At 43.6% G+C, this 16,483-nt stretch overlaps 1 protein-coding gene across 2 annotated transcripts in view; it reads left to right on the top strand.

The window, feature by feature from the left end:
- LOC146810887 (uncharacterized) overlaps positions 1–16,483 on the top strand; it is an 898,367-nt gene that overhangs the window by 855,499 nt on the left and 26,385 nt on the right. The window contains exons 30-31 of one of the 2 annotated variants that reach the window (XM_085617928.1): positions 813–956; positions 3,512–3,568. In XM_085617928.1, coding sequence (XP_085474054.1) covers positions 813–956; positions 3,512–3,568 — 201 coding nt within the window. The remainder of the gene's footprint in view (positions 1–812; positions 957–3,511; positions 3,569–16,483) is intronic. The other variant, XM_085617929.1, reaches the window with a different exon arrangement.

Below are 16,483 nucleotides of genomic sequence, written 5' to 3' on the forward strand. Positions count from 1 at the left end.
TTTGTGGGTGTGTGTTTTGCATTAGCATGCCCCTCTAGAATCCAGTAACCATTCCTTTTCTGCTCACCATTCCCACTGGTCTCTTCCACATTTACTACTAATTTGTATACGTAAGTGTCTAGAGCTCTCTGCCACCATGGCAAAGATCTCTGCACAGAAAAGATAGGTGAGGCAGAGGACTCCGGCTGTTGGTTTGTAAAATTACATTTGTAGTACACGAGTAGTTCTACTGTAGTACTACTTTACATACTTCAAAATGCAGTTTATGAATCAGGCCATTTATGCGACTGACCCAAGTTTTTAAACAATGTAGAGAATCTTTTCACTGTCAACTGTGTAACCTCTTTTTTTCACAAACTCTTGTTTGTTTGATTTGAAGTCATCTGAGCAATATCGCCAAACTATATATGTTGATTGGATTAATGTTTGCTCTTAAACAGATATGCATTTTTCCTGTCTAAGTTAAGCAGTCTCAGAATTTTTGTCACTTTTATTTACATCAAGTATGATTTCTAATAGTCATTTTATGAGATAAGGAAATATATTGTAAGGCCTAACAGTGTCTACTTTTCAAATGTCTAAAGGTACAGTAGAATCTAACAATCTCTGTCATTTTCTATACGTATTGAGCATTACAATGAGCTGCCAAAGATAAATATTGGCTTAATCAGTGAGAGCAGCAATATAATAATACAGAATTCCACAGTCAGTAGCCATGCGCCCTTGTGAAGCAAAGGTTCAAATAATGGTATGGTCTGGAAATATAAACTGTTTATTGCAGACCCATAATTAGCCTCTCTTTCTTTTCCCAGACATTTGGAATGAGAATGCCTGAACCTCTAACCACACAGCAGGAAGTGCCCCTACGATACAACAGTCATGTTTATAAATATCCAATTAAAGACATTTTATATTTCCAAAAAAAACAGGTGCGTGAGCCTTCACAGTTCAAAAAGGTACATACTATATATGTTGTTCATCTCTGTGTTTTCCAATTAAACTTGTTTTACTTCTAAATCTATATTGCATGTTGTCTCTGTAATCTATTCCACACAATCATAAGTAGTTGTCAAGACTGAAGAAAGCTAGTAGATCTTTCATTTATCAGATTATTTGGGTGACTTATCAGTGACTGGTCAACATAATTTGAATATTGTAATCTTCAACTTTAAATTCTGTTTCAGATCTTAAACATTCAGAAGTTCACATTCCGAGGCTTGGAGAACATGACAATCCTGTTTAGTAAACTATGTTGCCACTAATTTGGGGCATAGGAAATCAAGTAAAGTAGTAATGAAGTGTCTGATTGTAGGATAGCCATTTGTTTTCTGTGTTCCACCATTTTCAGTTCTGAATATCTTGTATGTCCACCTTTAGAGTTGTACAAGCCTGGTGATCATGTCCTAGTTAAGTGTGCCCTGCTAGGAATTTCAGTGCAAGTTATCACACCTAAGACTGTGAAAAACAAGTGTTCATGTGTCGAGACAATTTGCAAAGTTGTGCCAAGTTCAGATGCTGGATGTTGGTGGAAAGAAAACCTGGTGCCGAATGGCTCCTAAAATTTAAAATGTTTTTAAAAGTGCATGCTTTCAGTAGCAAGTCTGTTGAAAAACTTCAAATGGGCAAATGCATTAAATTCCTCATTTGCTAACTTATTACAGGAAATGCTAGAAACACCACCTTTACAGCACAGAGGTTAGCTAGCATGATAAGACCAATAGAATCTTCAGGTTTTGATCGCTTAGAATGCTGATCCATTTTTAGAATAATTAACTGGAGCCTGCCTGAAGAATAGTTGCCGTGTTTAACAACATTCGCGCCTAATTTTCCCAGTGGCTGGTAATGATAATTTATTACAGGGATTTCATGCCAACATGTGTATGAACCATGTTTGTAAACCTTGGCTTTGAGCACATGGGCCAACCTTGGGCCTGAAAAGTTAAGAACAACCTTCAGATAACATAATTAGAGCTTAGTATCTTTTGGAGTAAGTAGGCCAGCCTTGAAATTGCTCTATGGTTATCCTCAAAAAGATGAGCGGAATCCAATAAAGATTCTATGTTTAAGGGATTCTTTAATGTAAGATACATTGGTATAGATTTTACCATAACAAGTCTGTGAAACAGTGACTAAACGAACTAGGTTGCATTGCTGGAAACCCTGAGACGAGAAAGCTGGGGAATTTTAGCTTGATTCTCTTTGTGGGGGTCATTGTCAGTTACAGGCTGCATTTATCCATTAAGTTACCCTACTTGAGCCACTCTCAGAAGAGAATTTACTGCATCCAAATAAAACAGAATATTTTCAGTCCTATTTCTTTGAAGATTGTCCTGATGCCTGATGAAAGCCTGGGAGAGATTTGCCTCCATGTTTGTCATAGATCCCTGCAATTGGAAGTTACTCTTATGCAGTGGTCTTCATACCTTTTAATGATGTGCACCAGCAAAAAAATGTAATCCAGCCCCCAGACTGCAAAACATATTTTTTCACACTTATTCTTAAAATTAGTAGCTCAATATAAATGTAACAATTCACACATTGTTTTTATAAAAGGGATAACTAAACATACCACAATCAAATACATGATTCCCAACATGCTATTGTCAGCCTGGACTTCCTACATTTTTGGAATCCCTCTCCCTCTGCCACCTATTCCCAAAGCATTGTTTTTAAGAGATGCTCCCTTGGCCCCCCATGCCCCCTATGAAGTCAATTCAGGCCCCCCAACAGGGCTCTGCCTACCAATTTGAAGACTTCTGCTCTAAGGGTTACTGAGGATTGCCTCTTGCTGGTCTCAAATGCATTGGTATTCAGGTTAAGCCGTGAAGGTCCCAAAATAGAAAGCTGTTGCCTATCTGGCAGAAAAACATTTATTAAGTTACAACGGGACATTTTATCGTCTTGCTCCTGTGAAACCCCTTGCCTTTGCATGGAAAAGTGTATAAAGTCCTTCATAACAAAGTGAACTGGAGGCATAAAGAGCATTCTTGCAAATTGGGCGCATAGACAGGTATTTGAGAAGCTATTTGTGAAAGTTTGGGGAATTTAACTGTAAAGAAACTGAAGTTATAAATTGTTTTGTAATAGAATGTAATCTTTGTCGGAGTTCAACGAGTTGTAAATCCTGCCTGAAAAACAAATGTTCAAACTTGTGGATCCCTACTGTTCTAAAACTGTCCTAAAAAAGAGTTACAAGGTCCAGAAAAGTTTCAAAGTCAAAAGGTAACACTTTTGACTGGGCCAAACCAACAGCTTTGAACCCAGTCATCTTCCTATGCTAACAGGCAGCAAAAGTATTTAGATCCTGGTCTGCCGTACCACATATTTTAACATTGGTTTCTCACTTACACATTGTTTATTTCTGTTTTATCTCCTGATCCATAGATCTGATTTCCTTCATTTTCTGTTATTTTATGCATTTAATTTTTCACTTCATATCTATTTCTCACCCAACTTGGTTTGAAAATTTTCAGTTCTTTGTTTGGTAACTGTTGTTTTGGTGTTGTTGCAGGTGAAACATGTGAACTTCTTTGAGGAAGGTCTTGCTGCTAGAGCCAAGCTACCAAGGGTAAGAGAGATATATTTTCCACAGTGATTTCTCTCACAAACCAGTTTACCTTTACATTTTTGCACTTTGTGGCAGCTCAGTTACATTTCAGATCAAGGCAGTGGTCTTTCTATCCCATACGTTAGCAATCCATTTTCCTACAATGATTCTTAAAGCTTTGTGCACAACTACCTTTAGTGTTAATTAGATATAAGGAGACAAACTGTCAATATAAGAAGGTGGACCTATGATCTGACATTACTCAAGAAGTAAGCATGTTATTAGTTCATGACTTGCACCATTCAAGAGTTTTAGAACACAATTTCAACTCAGTACCCACGAATGTTGTTAGGGATGCATTGGGATACATTAATTAACAGGGCTCGAAAATAGTGCAGTTCCAAGTCCATGTATATCGTACACACATTAGAAATTCAACATGCCACCGCTAATTATTAATTATTCCTATCCCATTGATAAAGATTTCAACAAACAAACAATCATGTATCAATCTAAGATTGACACTGACAGACATTTCAGGGCAAAAGCAGCTGCTGTCTTTATTACTAGCAAAGAGCAAGAGACAAAATATAAAGATTCTATAAACCAACTTTTGGCAAATGCAATTGAATAAATGGAACTTTGCAATAATTGAAGAATGACTGCAGTTAAATGGTTAATGATCCTGTTTCTATACTTTTACAATTTCAGACTTTGTATTGCCAACTCTATACACGATACAAACACAGATAGCTTTGAGATTCATAAATATATTTATGGAGTAGCCATACCTTAGTTCGTTGAGATAGACAAAGTATCTTAGAGCACGAAATTACACTGGATGACACTTTGGCAGCAACCCATGTCACACCATCGGTAAAAGCAGCTTAGGGTGACACTATCCCTGCTGAACTCTAAAAAATATTTTCATCTATTTTAATTTTTTTAATCATATTGATCAATAGGGAAACATACAGAGAGCAATAATTACCTTTGTCAAAGAACTTAATTCATATTGCAGTTTGTTATAGGAAAAAAAGACTGGTGACAACTGTGGATATTACCATGCTGTTTAGCTTATTCAGAGATATTAGTTATGATACTTGCCCATGTCATTAAACAGCTGATCAACATAGAAAAATACAGGTTATCCTTGGGTGCAATGCCACCAATCACATAAATAATGGCATTTGATGTTTGATGGAGCAGGAGTTAGGCGAAATCTGGCAGACATGTTCTTTCTTGAAGATGAAAAACCTTTTCACCATGTCTCCTGGAAATATCTGTGGTCTATTATATTCAAGATGAGATTCAGCAAAAGCTATATATGAAGCATTCAAGCAGTATGTGAACATACAAGTGCATTTATAATAGGGAAGGTATCAGCCATATTCCATATACTCCACAAATATGTGAGAACTACCCTTACAGCGTAGGGGACAGGGTCAATTAACAAAAAATCAAGGTAGTGTCCGACACATGATACTGTGTCTTTGTACTCCAGGCGTTCCCTTATTTACACTTCTACCACACAAAAATAAAGAAGTGCTGAACCCATTTATATGTAATAATATATCATTTTATTGTTTAGCAGTATAAATTGTTAAAAACAGTACTAATTATTAAAGAAAACACGGCCTGACAAATTCTCGTACTGCAACAATGATAACAGAGCTGTTCCTATAAGTGAGATGAGAAAAGGGGAGGAATGTGTTCACGGACACTTAAAATATTGATAATTTCTGAGGGCACACATAGCTGGACCTTTTTCAAAAAGCGCCCTTACGCCCCCCCTGTTCATTTTGTGGATATATTATGCACGGATTTCTATCCGTGGGGCATCTTCCGGTGGGTTAACCTGTGCATATCCCCCACTTTTAAGGTTTTTTATGTCCCTTTCCCCCCCCCTTTTAGTACAATAAGGACTTCTTTTTGTCAGTTCACCTGAACCCTGAAACTGGCCTCTACATTCGATAACATCAATACAATAAAGAGAGTATCTCATAACCAGAGACCATTACTCAGATCATTATCACAATGGAAGGTCAAGGGCTGAGTTTTGGGGATGATTTTGTTGATGAGATACTCAATGCCTCCTCAATTCTGGGAGCCGATGGTGGGGCAGCCACAGGGAGCCAGTCAGAAGACTGGCAGTCCTTATCCTCACTAAAAAGAGACTGGGTGAAGATCACACTCCATGGCGCCCTGATGACAGAATACCTGAGGGCAAACATCGCCCCTAATGGTCTAATAGTGAAAATCTTCCCACGTATTTTCCTAGAGGACGGAACATTCAAGACCGATTGGTCACAGGTGTCATGGAAATGCACCAGAGATCTCCTCATATTGATTATCAAGACAGCCAAGAGACTAGCAGATACTCTCTTGGCAAGGATCCAATTGGCAGAAAGCACTTTGAAAAGTGCGACATCTACGACTCTTTTCAAATCAAAGTTGTCGGAAATCAATAACGAGATCGCAGAACATCGCGAATACTTAATGCGACAAAAGGTTAAAAAGTTACAAAAAGATGTGAATAACTTCAACAAAGAGAAGATGTACCCCTATTTAAAAGAAGATTTTGTACCTCCTAATTCCAACAATTCTGGAGAATCTGATACAAATTCTAACTCCACTAGAAGAGGCTCCTCGAGCAACAGCAACTCGAGCACTGACTCAACTAACCATGGTACTTCACGTAAGGGTAATTGCCAAACCTACCCTACTTTCCAACCGGCTGCCTTTCAATATCCAACCTTTTGGCAATACCCTATGAATTTGCACGGCCAACCCCAATATCCAATACCACCTCAGGGCCCGCCACAGCTCTACCCCCCGGTATACAACCAGCCTTTTTTAGGCAGAGGTTGGGGCAGAGGGCGCGGGCGAAGAAGAGGAAACAATCAACAAATCCAACAAGGAACCAGAGTCCAGTGGGAAGACACTCCGAGAACAATGGAAACCAGGAGCCACACCAACACCAGGAAGAAGACCTAGTTGTCAACCTTTCTCAAAGAACTCTCACTGAAGTCGAACACAGAGTACTCCAAAAAGGGTTGGGCTTTGTACCAACACCTCAGATCGATGAATTCAAACAGCAGTGCGAAATTCAACAATTTTTCCGCAAAATCAGGTTAAGATCCTTTTTCGATGGAACCGAAACCACAGAACAAACAGACAGTGGTTTGCACACAAAGTCTTCCTTCACTCCTAATATGTCAATGATTCCACCAGAAGTATTGACTTTCGAACAAGCCGTATTAAAAGACCTGGCCAACATAACCAAACCTAAGAAATACAGCAACTTGTGTAAAGTGGAGATTGAGGCTATTAAGAACTTGTCCAACGATACATCAATAACCATAAAGCAAGCAGATAAAGGAGGGGCCACGGTCATAATGGATACATCAGAATATGACCTGGAATGCAGACGACAACTGAGTGACAGAACTTACTACACTCCTGTCTCCGCCAACCCCACCCAAAACCTACTGGCTACTATCACAGCCTTAGTCTTCTCGGCTGAGAGTGAAGGCTGGATTAGCAAGAAGGAGGCCACATTTCTGGTGAAGAAGAATCCACGCACTCCATACTTTTATACCCTACCAAAAATCCATAAGGGTATTTCACCTGTCCCTGGAAGGCCCATCGTATCAGGGATAGATTCGGTCTTAGAACCGTTGTCCCAATTCTGTGACTACTTTTTGCAACCTCTGGTCAAGAAGACTGTGTCTTACATACAGGACACCTCAGACTTATTAAGACTCTTGAATGAACTACCATCCACGGATGAGATCACACTATTGGTGACCCTAGATGTACAAGCACTGTACACAAATATACCACAGAGGGCTACTCTGAATGTGGTAGAAGAAGTCCTGAATCAGGGAATCTGGGAACACAACACCCCCACTGGTTTCATCATGGAATGTGCCACCCTAACATTGACGGAGAACTTCTTTGAATTCAAAGGCCAGATTTACAAGCAGACACAAGGAACTTGCATGGGGAGCACGGTTGCCCCTAGTCTGGCCTGCTTATATATGTCTGATTTTGAGACCCGGTACATTTATCACGAGTCCAACCCTTTCAGCACAGACATATACCTTTGGAAGAGGTTTATTGACGACATCCTCATCCTTTGGAAGGGGGATATGTCGACCTGTACCGAGTTCTGTGACTGGATCAACACCCTTGATCCACACCTCAAGTTTTCACAGACTGTGTCCGACAACAACATTCCTTTTCTAGATCTAAACATCAGTCTACATAGGGGCACTTTATCCACCTCCCTATACAAGAAACCAACAGATCGCAATAGTCTATTACTATACACAAGTCATCATTCCCGCAGTCTGAGGGACAATTTACCCATCGGACAGTTCCTTAGGGTAAGACGAAATTGTAGTGACTTGGCAGACTATAGAGTAGAAGCGAAGAAATTGGCGAATAATCTTCGGGCACGTAACTACCCTGCCAAACAGATAGCCCTAGCCAGGAAGAGAGCCCGAAACAACAACCGTGAAGCCCTTCTGGAACCCAAAGTGACAGCTCCAAACGAAACCCTGACCTGTGTCACATCATTTACTCCATTGTCAAATCAGATCACTAAAACAATCAAAAAACATTGGAACATTTTGAACACAGGCACCATGCAACTTGAAATTCCTAGATTTGCATTCAAACGCACAAAAAACTTAAAAGACACCTTGATTCACACTCGCCCACGTCCGCAGGGACAAACAACCCAGAGACAATTATGGGATTTGCCACCTGTGACTGGACACTACCCTTGTGGCTCGTGCTCAGTGTGTCCCATGACCACAACACACAAGTCTGTCCTCTTTAACAATAATTTTAAATGGGAGCTACGTCGCCATACAAATTGCAACACAGCGAATTGCATATATCTCATCACATGCCCCTGTAGACTGCAATATGTTGGCATGACCACCCGCCCCATTAAAATACGCATGACTGAACACCGCAGCAATTTCCGCTGCAAAAAAATCACCACCAGAATGTGCACCCATTTTCTAGAAAAAGGACATCTCCCAGAGTCATTCACCTGGCTCATATTGGAATCATTTTCGAACATCACCAAGGATGCTTTACTTGCAAAAGAACAGAGGTGGGTGTACAGGTTGGGCACTCATGTGACAGGATTGAATGACGCTATTCCTTGGGCTTCCATTAAACCTCCTTGAATCACGCATTCATTAACACTAACTCTTGACATACTGCACTCTCCTATACTGATATAGAGGTTCGAGTGGTCTATACAGCGTACTTCATATGGAAAGCCTAAAGAAATGATTTAGAGTGAATCATACAGACCCACAATACAGACTATGCAACTGGGGATGGTGGCCTCTAAATATACTTTTAACATCAATCGCTTTTTTGAAAAAATATGTTGCCCCTTCAGATTTTTATGACAACAATGTAATTAAGCAGACTCGCTAAATACACCCGGGTCCCAGGGGCGATATGCCCTAACGATTAAAAAATCAGAGCGACTGCACTTGAAGAGCAGTTGTATGACAAATAATCAACGTAACTTGTCCCTCACCCAAGATGGCGACCGTATTCACCACCGGCCGCTGTTAGCTATGCAACCCCTAGTGTCCCCTTCACTTCCGGGACCACGTCAAACGCCGTCTTCAAGTACGGCAACGAGATTCTACACACCGCCGCCCAGTCCTGGTAGAACGGGGTAGGTGTGTATGAGACACGGACTCGGCGTGTCAGTAAGTAGACTTTCTTTCTAATTTCTGATCCTCATTGTTTTAACTCTTAAATACAAAGTAGGGGTATTAGACGATTTCACTTGATACTACGGGACCCATTTAGTCAACAAATAAACGGGCACCATGTAGAATTAAGGCATAAGCGTTAACGAGGACGCAAGTCGATTGTTCACCACAACCCCCCTGAAGCTTAATGATTTACACTAAATGTGATATTTATCCCTGGGCTTCACACAATAAACAGTCGGCATTGACTATGAGAGCTTGTAGAGTTTAGGCATAAGCTTTAACGAGGACGCGAGTCGATCGTTCATCACGACCCCTCTGAAGCTTAAAGATTTACACTAAATGTGATATTTATCCCTGAGCGTCACACAATAAGCAGTCAGCATTGACTATGAGAGCTAGCCTCTAACAAGATATCACTATACGCCAATCCAGTTTGCGTAGTGCTTTATCGTGGTTTTTTTTTCGATATAATCACAGCAAACAGCGATCCATATATAGAGGTTGGGGCAGCTATTTCGGCAAACATATGCATTAAGTAAGAGATTAGGGACAGCACCTTCCCCAAGCATTAGGGTCACAGCCATAGCTCTTATTGAATGTAATTCTCTGCAAAAAATGATCCATCCTTACCTTCACGATTATATAGAAAGGAGGGTTTTTAAATCAGAAAATATGTGTTTCTCAAGCATTTTTGCTAAATTTACGATGTATCTACAACAATAAGAGAAGGGGCCACCATGACCCTGGAGTTTGTCATTTTTAACTACCCCCGTTCCTCTAGCTGTGTCCATATATGATTACAGAACGCGAGGAACTCCTTGCGTTCATCTACCAGGAACTGCAGTGGACTATCCTTATGAATTGTTAGGGTAAGTCCATTTATTAATTTTACCAACACCGTGTATAGTAGAAGTCACTTCACAGGGTTCATTCTTCACTTAGTAGTTTTTCTCACCCTTCACGTTTAGAGTGCACTTTCACCACATTTGCACTCAGTGGTTCACGAGATATTTAATGTAAATAGACAGTGACTATACCATGCTTTCTGTAACCTCCTTGGCCTTTATCCCCCTACAGGTAGACCGAGCTGCAGGTAACACTAAATTTGTGACAGAGAATGCATTCTGTTTATTTAGATATTATGTTTAATTTTTAGATGTAGATAGATAAACATCTTTTTGGTCCTGAAGAATCGCCAGAGTACTTCTCTAAATGGAGCGAGAAACATGTCGACCCAACTGAGGCAGTGTATATAACTTAGTTAATAACTCTAGGTTAATAACACTTAACCTCAGAATCTTTTAACTAGGGGAGAAGACTTCCTAATAAATTAGTTGAGCAAGTACTTCGACCCCTATTTTTAAATAACAAGGCATTTTCATCTACATCACTTTAGAGCCCCACACACGCATGCATCCACCGGCTTCATTGGATTAAAAAGATCTCCATAAAAGTGCTCCTTAAACAAGAGCCCGTCGGGTATTGCACCAGCCGACTCGACGCAGGAGCAGCCCGATGATGATGCAATACATTCGAAGGGGTAACGTGAATTACGATACCCTTGAGTTTGTGTGAGGGCCTCAATATCCAATATTTTAAGTGTCCGTGAACACATTCCTCCCCTTTTCTCATCTCACTTATAGGAACAGCTCTGTTATCATTGTTGTAATTTCTGAGGGCACACATAGCTGGACCTGTTCATTTTGTGGATATAAATTCTCGTACTGATCACAGAGAAGTCTCTTGGTGTATATACAGTCACAGATTATACATCAATGTGCATACATTAAAAACACATTATATCATCAATATCACATTAAAAAAGCACATAAATATCTAACATGTACCTATCTATATGTACAGGTAACCATAGAGTTGTTGACACGGCGTTTCGGTGGATGAAAGCTCAATAAAACCATCTTCTTCAGGACTCTAATTTTATGTCAACAATGATCTATTGGTAAAGATATAAAACATAATCACTACAAAAAAGACACAATTACATATAAAGAGTTCAGTTACTATTTACACATTCATTCTACCTCATGTGTACCCATTAATACAATATTTCATTCAAACTGATATTATGAGGGTGTTTAGTAATTTGTTTTAAAACAATTAACATTCATTTTTAAAAGCAGATGGACTGAAGCAATAGGCCCATCAGTTAGGATACCAGGATATATCTTAAAATTCACTGTTAACCACATTGCAGTCTATTTTTCAAATATTAACAGCAGTTCTTTAGCAATTGAAACAGAGTCTGAACTATTTGGGCGGGTCATTGGTTACAAAGTAAATTCTGAAAGGACAGGAACAATTGTTATTTATAATATCGATCTCACTGATACATGATTCGTCCAAGACTCAACTTATTATTTTGATAACCATTTGCTAAGAACTTTGGCACCCTTCTCAAATAATGCATTAGAATTATTTATTTATTATTGAGAGTTGTATAAAGCAGAAACAAGACCCAAAGGTATGATAAGAAATCATGTAAACATAAACAAACAATTAGTTGCCAGATGGGAGGTTGGGTGTCTGCAAAAACCCTCACGTCAGAATGGGCTAAATTAACATTTGTACATCTATTATATTGAATTTCAGGAAATCTATATTAGTCCACAGCTGTTCTCTCATATAGTCAAAACAGTCAGTTCATTAAGTATCTTTTGAGCAGTAATGATTTGATGCTGTTCCTGAAAACCAGACAAGAACAACCTGTTCATATTTGTGGTGGTGATGGGTTCCATTTCCTTGCTGTACTGCCAGAGAAGGAGCAAGAGTAGGGTCTTTCTTTCTTTAATCTGGCTGCTCTAGTGGTAGAGGGATTGAACTTCTCAGAGAGAGCTTGCCTCCAGAGTCTTGAATTTCTGAGCTAGGTATTTTGGGGTTCTAATATGTAGCTCTTTTTGTGTGATACACGTTATCTTTAGAATGCAACTTGTTTTTAGATTCCACTGCTTAGTAGTAGGCATATTGCATATTACTTTTTTTGCACAGATCAGATAATTTGCCCCATCTCCTGTTTGTCAGGCAAATCAAGAGATCCTAATCCCATCAATGTACTATACAATTCTGTATCGCCGTATTTTGATCTCCCTAATTCTTCAAATATTAGATGTTTCAATGAAGAAGGGTCAGCCTTGGCACAATCAATTATGTAATTCACACAGCTTTTGTTGTGCAAAAGTGCCGGGGATTTTAGACCGAGTTCCAATCTCATGATACAGTGCTGTAGATGTGATAGAGTGCATACACATTTTATAAAACATTTCTCAAAGTTAAAGATGACCTTTTTACTCATTACTGGGGACGCATAAAATAAATATGGAACTAGTTTCATATGTAATACTTTAAGTGGTGGACTAATCTCTTTCCCTCAAACATTTTCATAAATCTTGAAATCGAGTAGGCTTGCAACCATGTCTCAGGCTGCCACTGCAAGGCCAGTAAGTCCAGTTTTAAACTGCCATGTCGGCCTGGCAAGTGAACCCACTTGCCAGGCCCAATCCTTCCTTTTACTTATTCTACGTGTAGGGCACCCCTCAGGTAGGCCCATGTCGGCCCAAGGTAGCCCCCTAGTCTGAGAGCTGTGTATGTGAAGAGTAGGATATGTACTGGTGTGTTTTATATGCTATGGTAGTGAAATACTGCCGATTGTGTTTTGCAAGGACGCATAGGTTATCAATGGAGCTGCCTTGGTACCTCTTACTTATATTTTAAGCAGTTTGTTTTTACCCACCGCATCTCCTGCATGGTCAGTCCCCTTTTTCTGACTGTCACCGGCGCAGCCAATCTGTAACGCCGACGCCGGCTCGCAGAGGACAGTCGCCGCCATCTTAGGGGAAGGCAGGGTAGCGGTCCAGATCTTGGACGCCTCCCGCCCTCCCTCGTTACTTAAGGACCTATTTTTTGCCTGCTTTTAGACTTAGTACTACTTTCCCCTGAGGCGGAAGCCGGGGGCGCTCCTTCTATCATTTCATGCATTCCTGTACACTGTGTTCGCCTGCTAATAATTTTGTTTTAAAGTGTGTTTATATTTCACGCATTCTCTGTGCACTGTGTCCGCTGGCTGATAACTTGTTTTAAAGTATGTATATATTTTAAGCAGTTTGTTTTTACCCACCGCATCTCCTGCATGGTCAGTCCCCTTTTTCTGACTGTCACCGGCGCAGCCAATCTGTAACACCGACGCCGGCTCGCAGAGGACAGTCGCCGCCATCTTAGGGGAAGGCAGGGTAGCGGTCCAGATCTTGGACGCCTCCCGCCCTCTTCTCTATGTATTTAAGTAGATTGTCTTCTCGTCCGTGCAGCGGGCGGGCGCAGCGGGCGCGCCGTTGGCGCGCCGAAGGCGCGCCTAAGGCAAGCCCGTCTGCGCCCGTCCGCGCCTGGCCCGTGCCTAGGGCCAGTCCTCCTGCCTGTTGCCCTGAAATCCGCCCTTTCTGCTCGTCTAGAGATCAGCTGCTACAGATGCGTGTGAACACGTGTATGCCGACCTATCCCTGCTCCCCGTGTAGGCTTGTGGGACATCCTTTCTCGTGCCCTCATTGTGATTTGGTACTCCCCCCTGTGAGCAGACGCGTCCTCCCTCTTTCCTACTCGAACAAACGCCCCTCTCACTCCTTGACGCTGAGGGCTGGTCTGGTCAACTGCCGGTCTCTCCCTCGCCATGCCAGTGAGATTTGGACATCTCTGGTTACCCATGCTTGGGACATCCTGTTCCTCACCGAGTCCTGGTTAAAAGACACTTCTAAACCTGATATTCGGTTGGGTTTTGGGTGGGGGAGGGGGTTGTTTTGGGGTTGGGAAGGTCCCGTCCGATGTTGTCTATGCCCGCTTTGTTTTGGCTTGTCCCGCGCTGCGGCCCCGCGCACCCCACCCGCTGATTCCCTACCCATTGCATGGCGCTCCCGATCCCTGCGAGGAATGCCGGGCCTAAAGGTAGTGACCCTTAATGTTCAGGGTCTGAATAACCCGGTGAAGCGCAGAGCGATCCTGTCGTTGCTGGAGGGGACGCAGGCGGACATTTGCCTTTTGCAGGAGACACACTTATTGCCCCGAGACTGCCATAGGATGCGCTCTGCTAAGTTCCCCACCCAGTTCTTTTCCTCAGCAGCGAACAAGACAGCGGGGGTGGCCATTCTCCTAGCGAGCTCCTTTCGGGGGGAGGTGTTGCATAAGTGTGCTGAACAGAAGGGGAGGCTCCTTGCGTATCGCATGCGCCTGGGAGGCATAGCATTTACGGTTGGCTCCGTTTATAGCCCAAACGAGCATCAAGAGCGCTTCCTAGATTCCGCGCTGGTGGATGTCACTGCTTCCCCAGACCGACACATTATCTTGGGCGGAGACCTCAACATTGTCTTTGACTCTGGGATGGACAGATCGGCGCAGCGCTTTCCGCAGACGGGGGAACTGTCCCAGGCTGGGAAGGCCCGGATTGCGGAAATGGACTTGCACGATCTCTGGCGCTCCCTGCACCCCACGGATAGGGACTACTCTTTCTTCTCGCACGCACACCGCACCTACTCACGGCTGGACTACCTCCTGGTGAGTGGACCGATGCGTGCCGCTGCCACGGCGGCGGACATCGGGGTCCTGACCCTGTCTGACCACTCTCCAGTCACCGGCGTTTTCCGGTGGCCGGCGGCCTCCCCCTCTCGGGGGGCGTGGCGCCTCCGGGACACACTTCTACACAAAAAATCGGTGGTACAACGCGTCGGGGAGGTCATACAGGACTATCTCACTCACAACAGCAACACGGACACTTCGCAGGCGACACAGTGGGCGGCACTGAAGGCCGTCCTACGGGGGGAATTCATCTCTATCTCTGCAGCCGAGAATAAGGAGCGGCAACTGAAGAGGGATGAGTTGACAGCTCAAGTCCGGGAGCTTGAGCAGGTCCACCGCCGTACGGGAGCGCCGAGGGTATGGAGGCAGTTGAAGGCAGCGAGGAAGCTCCTCTCGGCTCTGGATCTTGATAGGGCGGAGTACGCCGCCTTACGCTTGAAACATGCCTACTACACTGGGGGGGACAGATGTGGCAAGCTCCTAGCACACCGGCTCCGGGTCGCGCAACAGCGCAGCGTGGTGAAAGAACTGGTGGGTGCGGACGGGGGGGTTGTCTCCGGGGACGCGGAGGTAGCGGAGACTTTCCGCGGCTTCTACGAGGCGCTGTATGCTGAGGAGCCCTCCTCGCCACGGGATGCCGATAGCTATTTGGAGTCGGTGACCCTCCCGGTACTGGACCCGGCTCAGGATGACCACCTGGAGCGGGACATCCATGTGGAGGAAGTGATTTCGGCTATCGCGCGGCTGAAACATGGCAAGGCCCCGGGCCCGGACGGGTACACGTCGCTATTCTACAAGACTTTCTGCACGACCGTGGCCCCTGTCCTTACGCGGCTGTTTAACTCTTTCTCCGAACCGGGAGCCATCCCTCCGGATCTCCTGAGGGCGACGGTCGCGGTAATCCCGAAGCCTGGGAAGGACCGGGCCCTCTGCGGCTCGTACCGGCCCATCTCGCTCCTAAATGTCGACCTCAAGTTGTACACGGGGATTCTCGCATCCAGGCTGGGTCCACACCTCCCCGACCTGGTGGAGGCGGACCAGGCTGGTTTTGTGCCCGGTAGACAGACGGTTGACAACACCAAGAGAGTGACGCATGTTCTGGAGAAGGCCTCAAGGATCTCGGGGGAGCGGATGTTGTTGTCCGTTGATGCGGAGAAGGCCTTCGACAGAGTTCACTGGCCGTATCTTGAGCGGGTCCTCAAAAAACTGGGAATCGGCGATAAGTTCCGCACCATGGTATTTAATTGCTATAAGCATCCTTCAGCGTCGGTGCGGGTAAACGGGTGTAGCTCTGGTGGCTTCGCCATCGAGCGCGGCACGCGGCAGGGCTGCCCTCTCTCGCCGCTCCTGTTTGCCCTCTACATGGAGCCGTTCGCTCAGAGGATCCGTAATAATCCGGATGCTGTCGGGGTCCGGATGGGCCAGTACGTCCACACCGTCAGTCTCTACGCGGATGATGTCCTGCTGACTTTGGACGACCCTAGGAGGTCGCTGCCTGCTTGCCTCCGAGAGTTGGACGCCTTTGCGGGGGTGGCCGGCTTCAAAATGAATATGAGCAAGTCGATGGCATTAGACGTGTCCCTGGCTGCGGAAACCAGGAGGG

Source organism: Triturus cristatus, chromosome 7, assembly GCF_964204655.1.
Source record: "Triturus cristatus chromosome 7, aTriCri1.1, whole genome shotgun sequence".
NCBI lineage: Eukaryota > Metazoa > Chordata > Amphibia > Caudata > Salamandridae > Triturus > Triturus cristatus.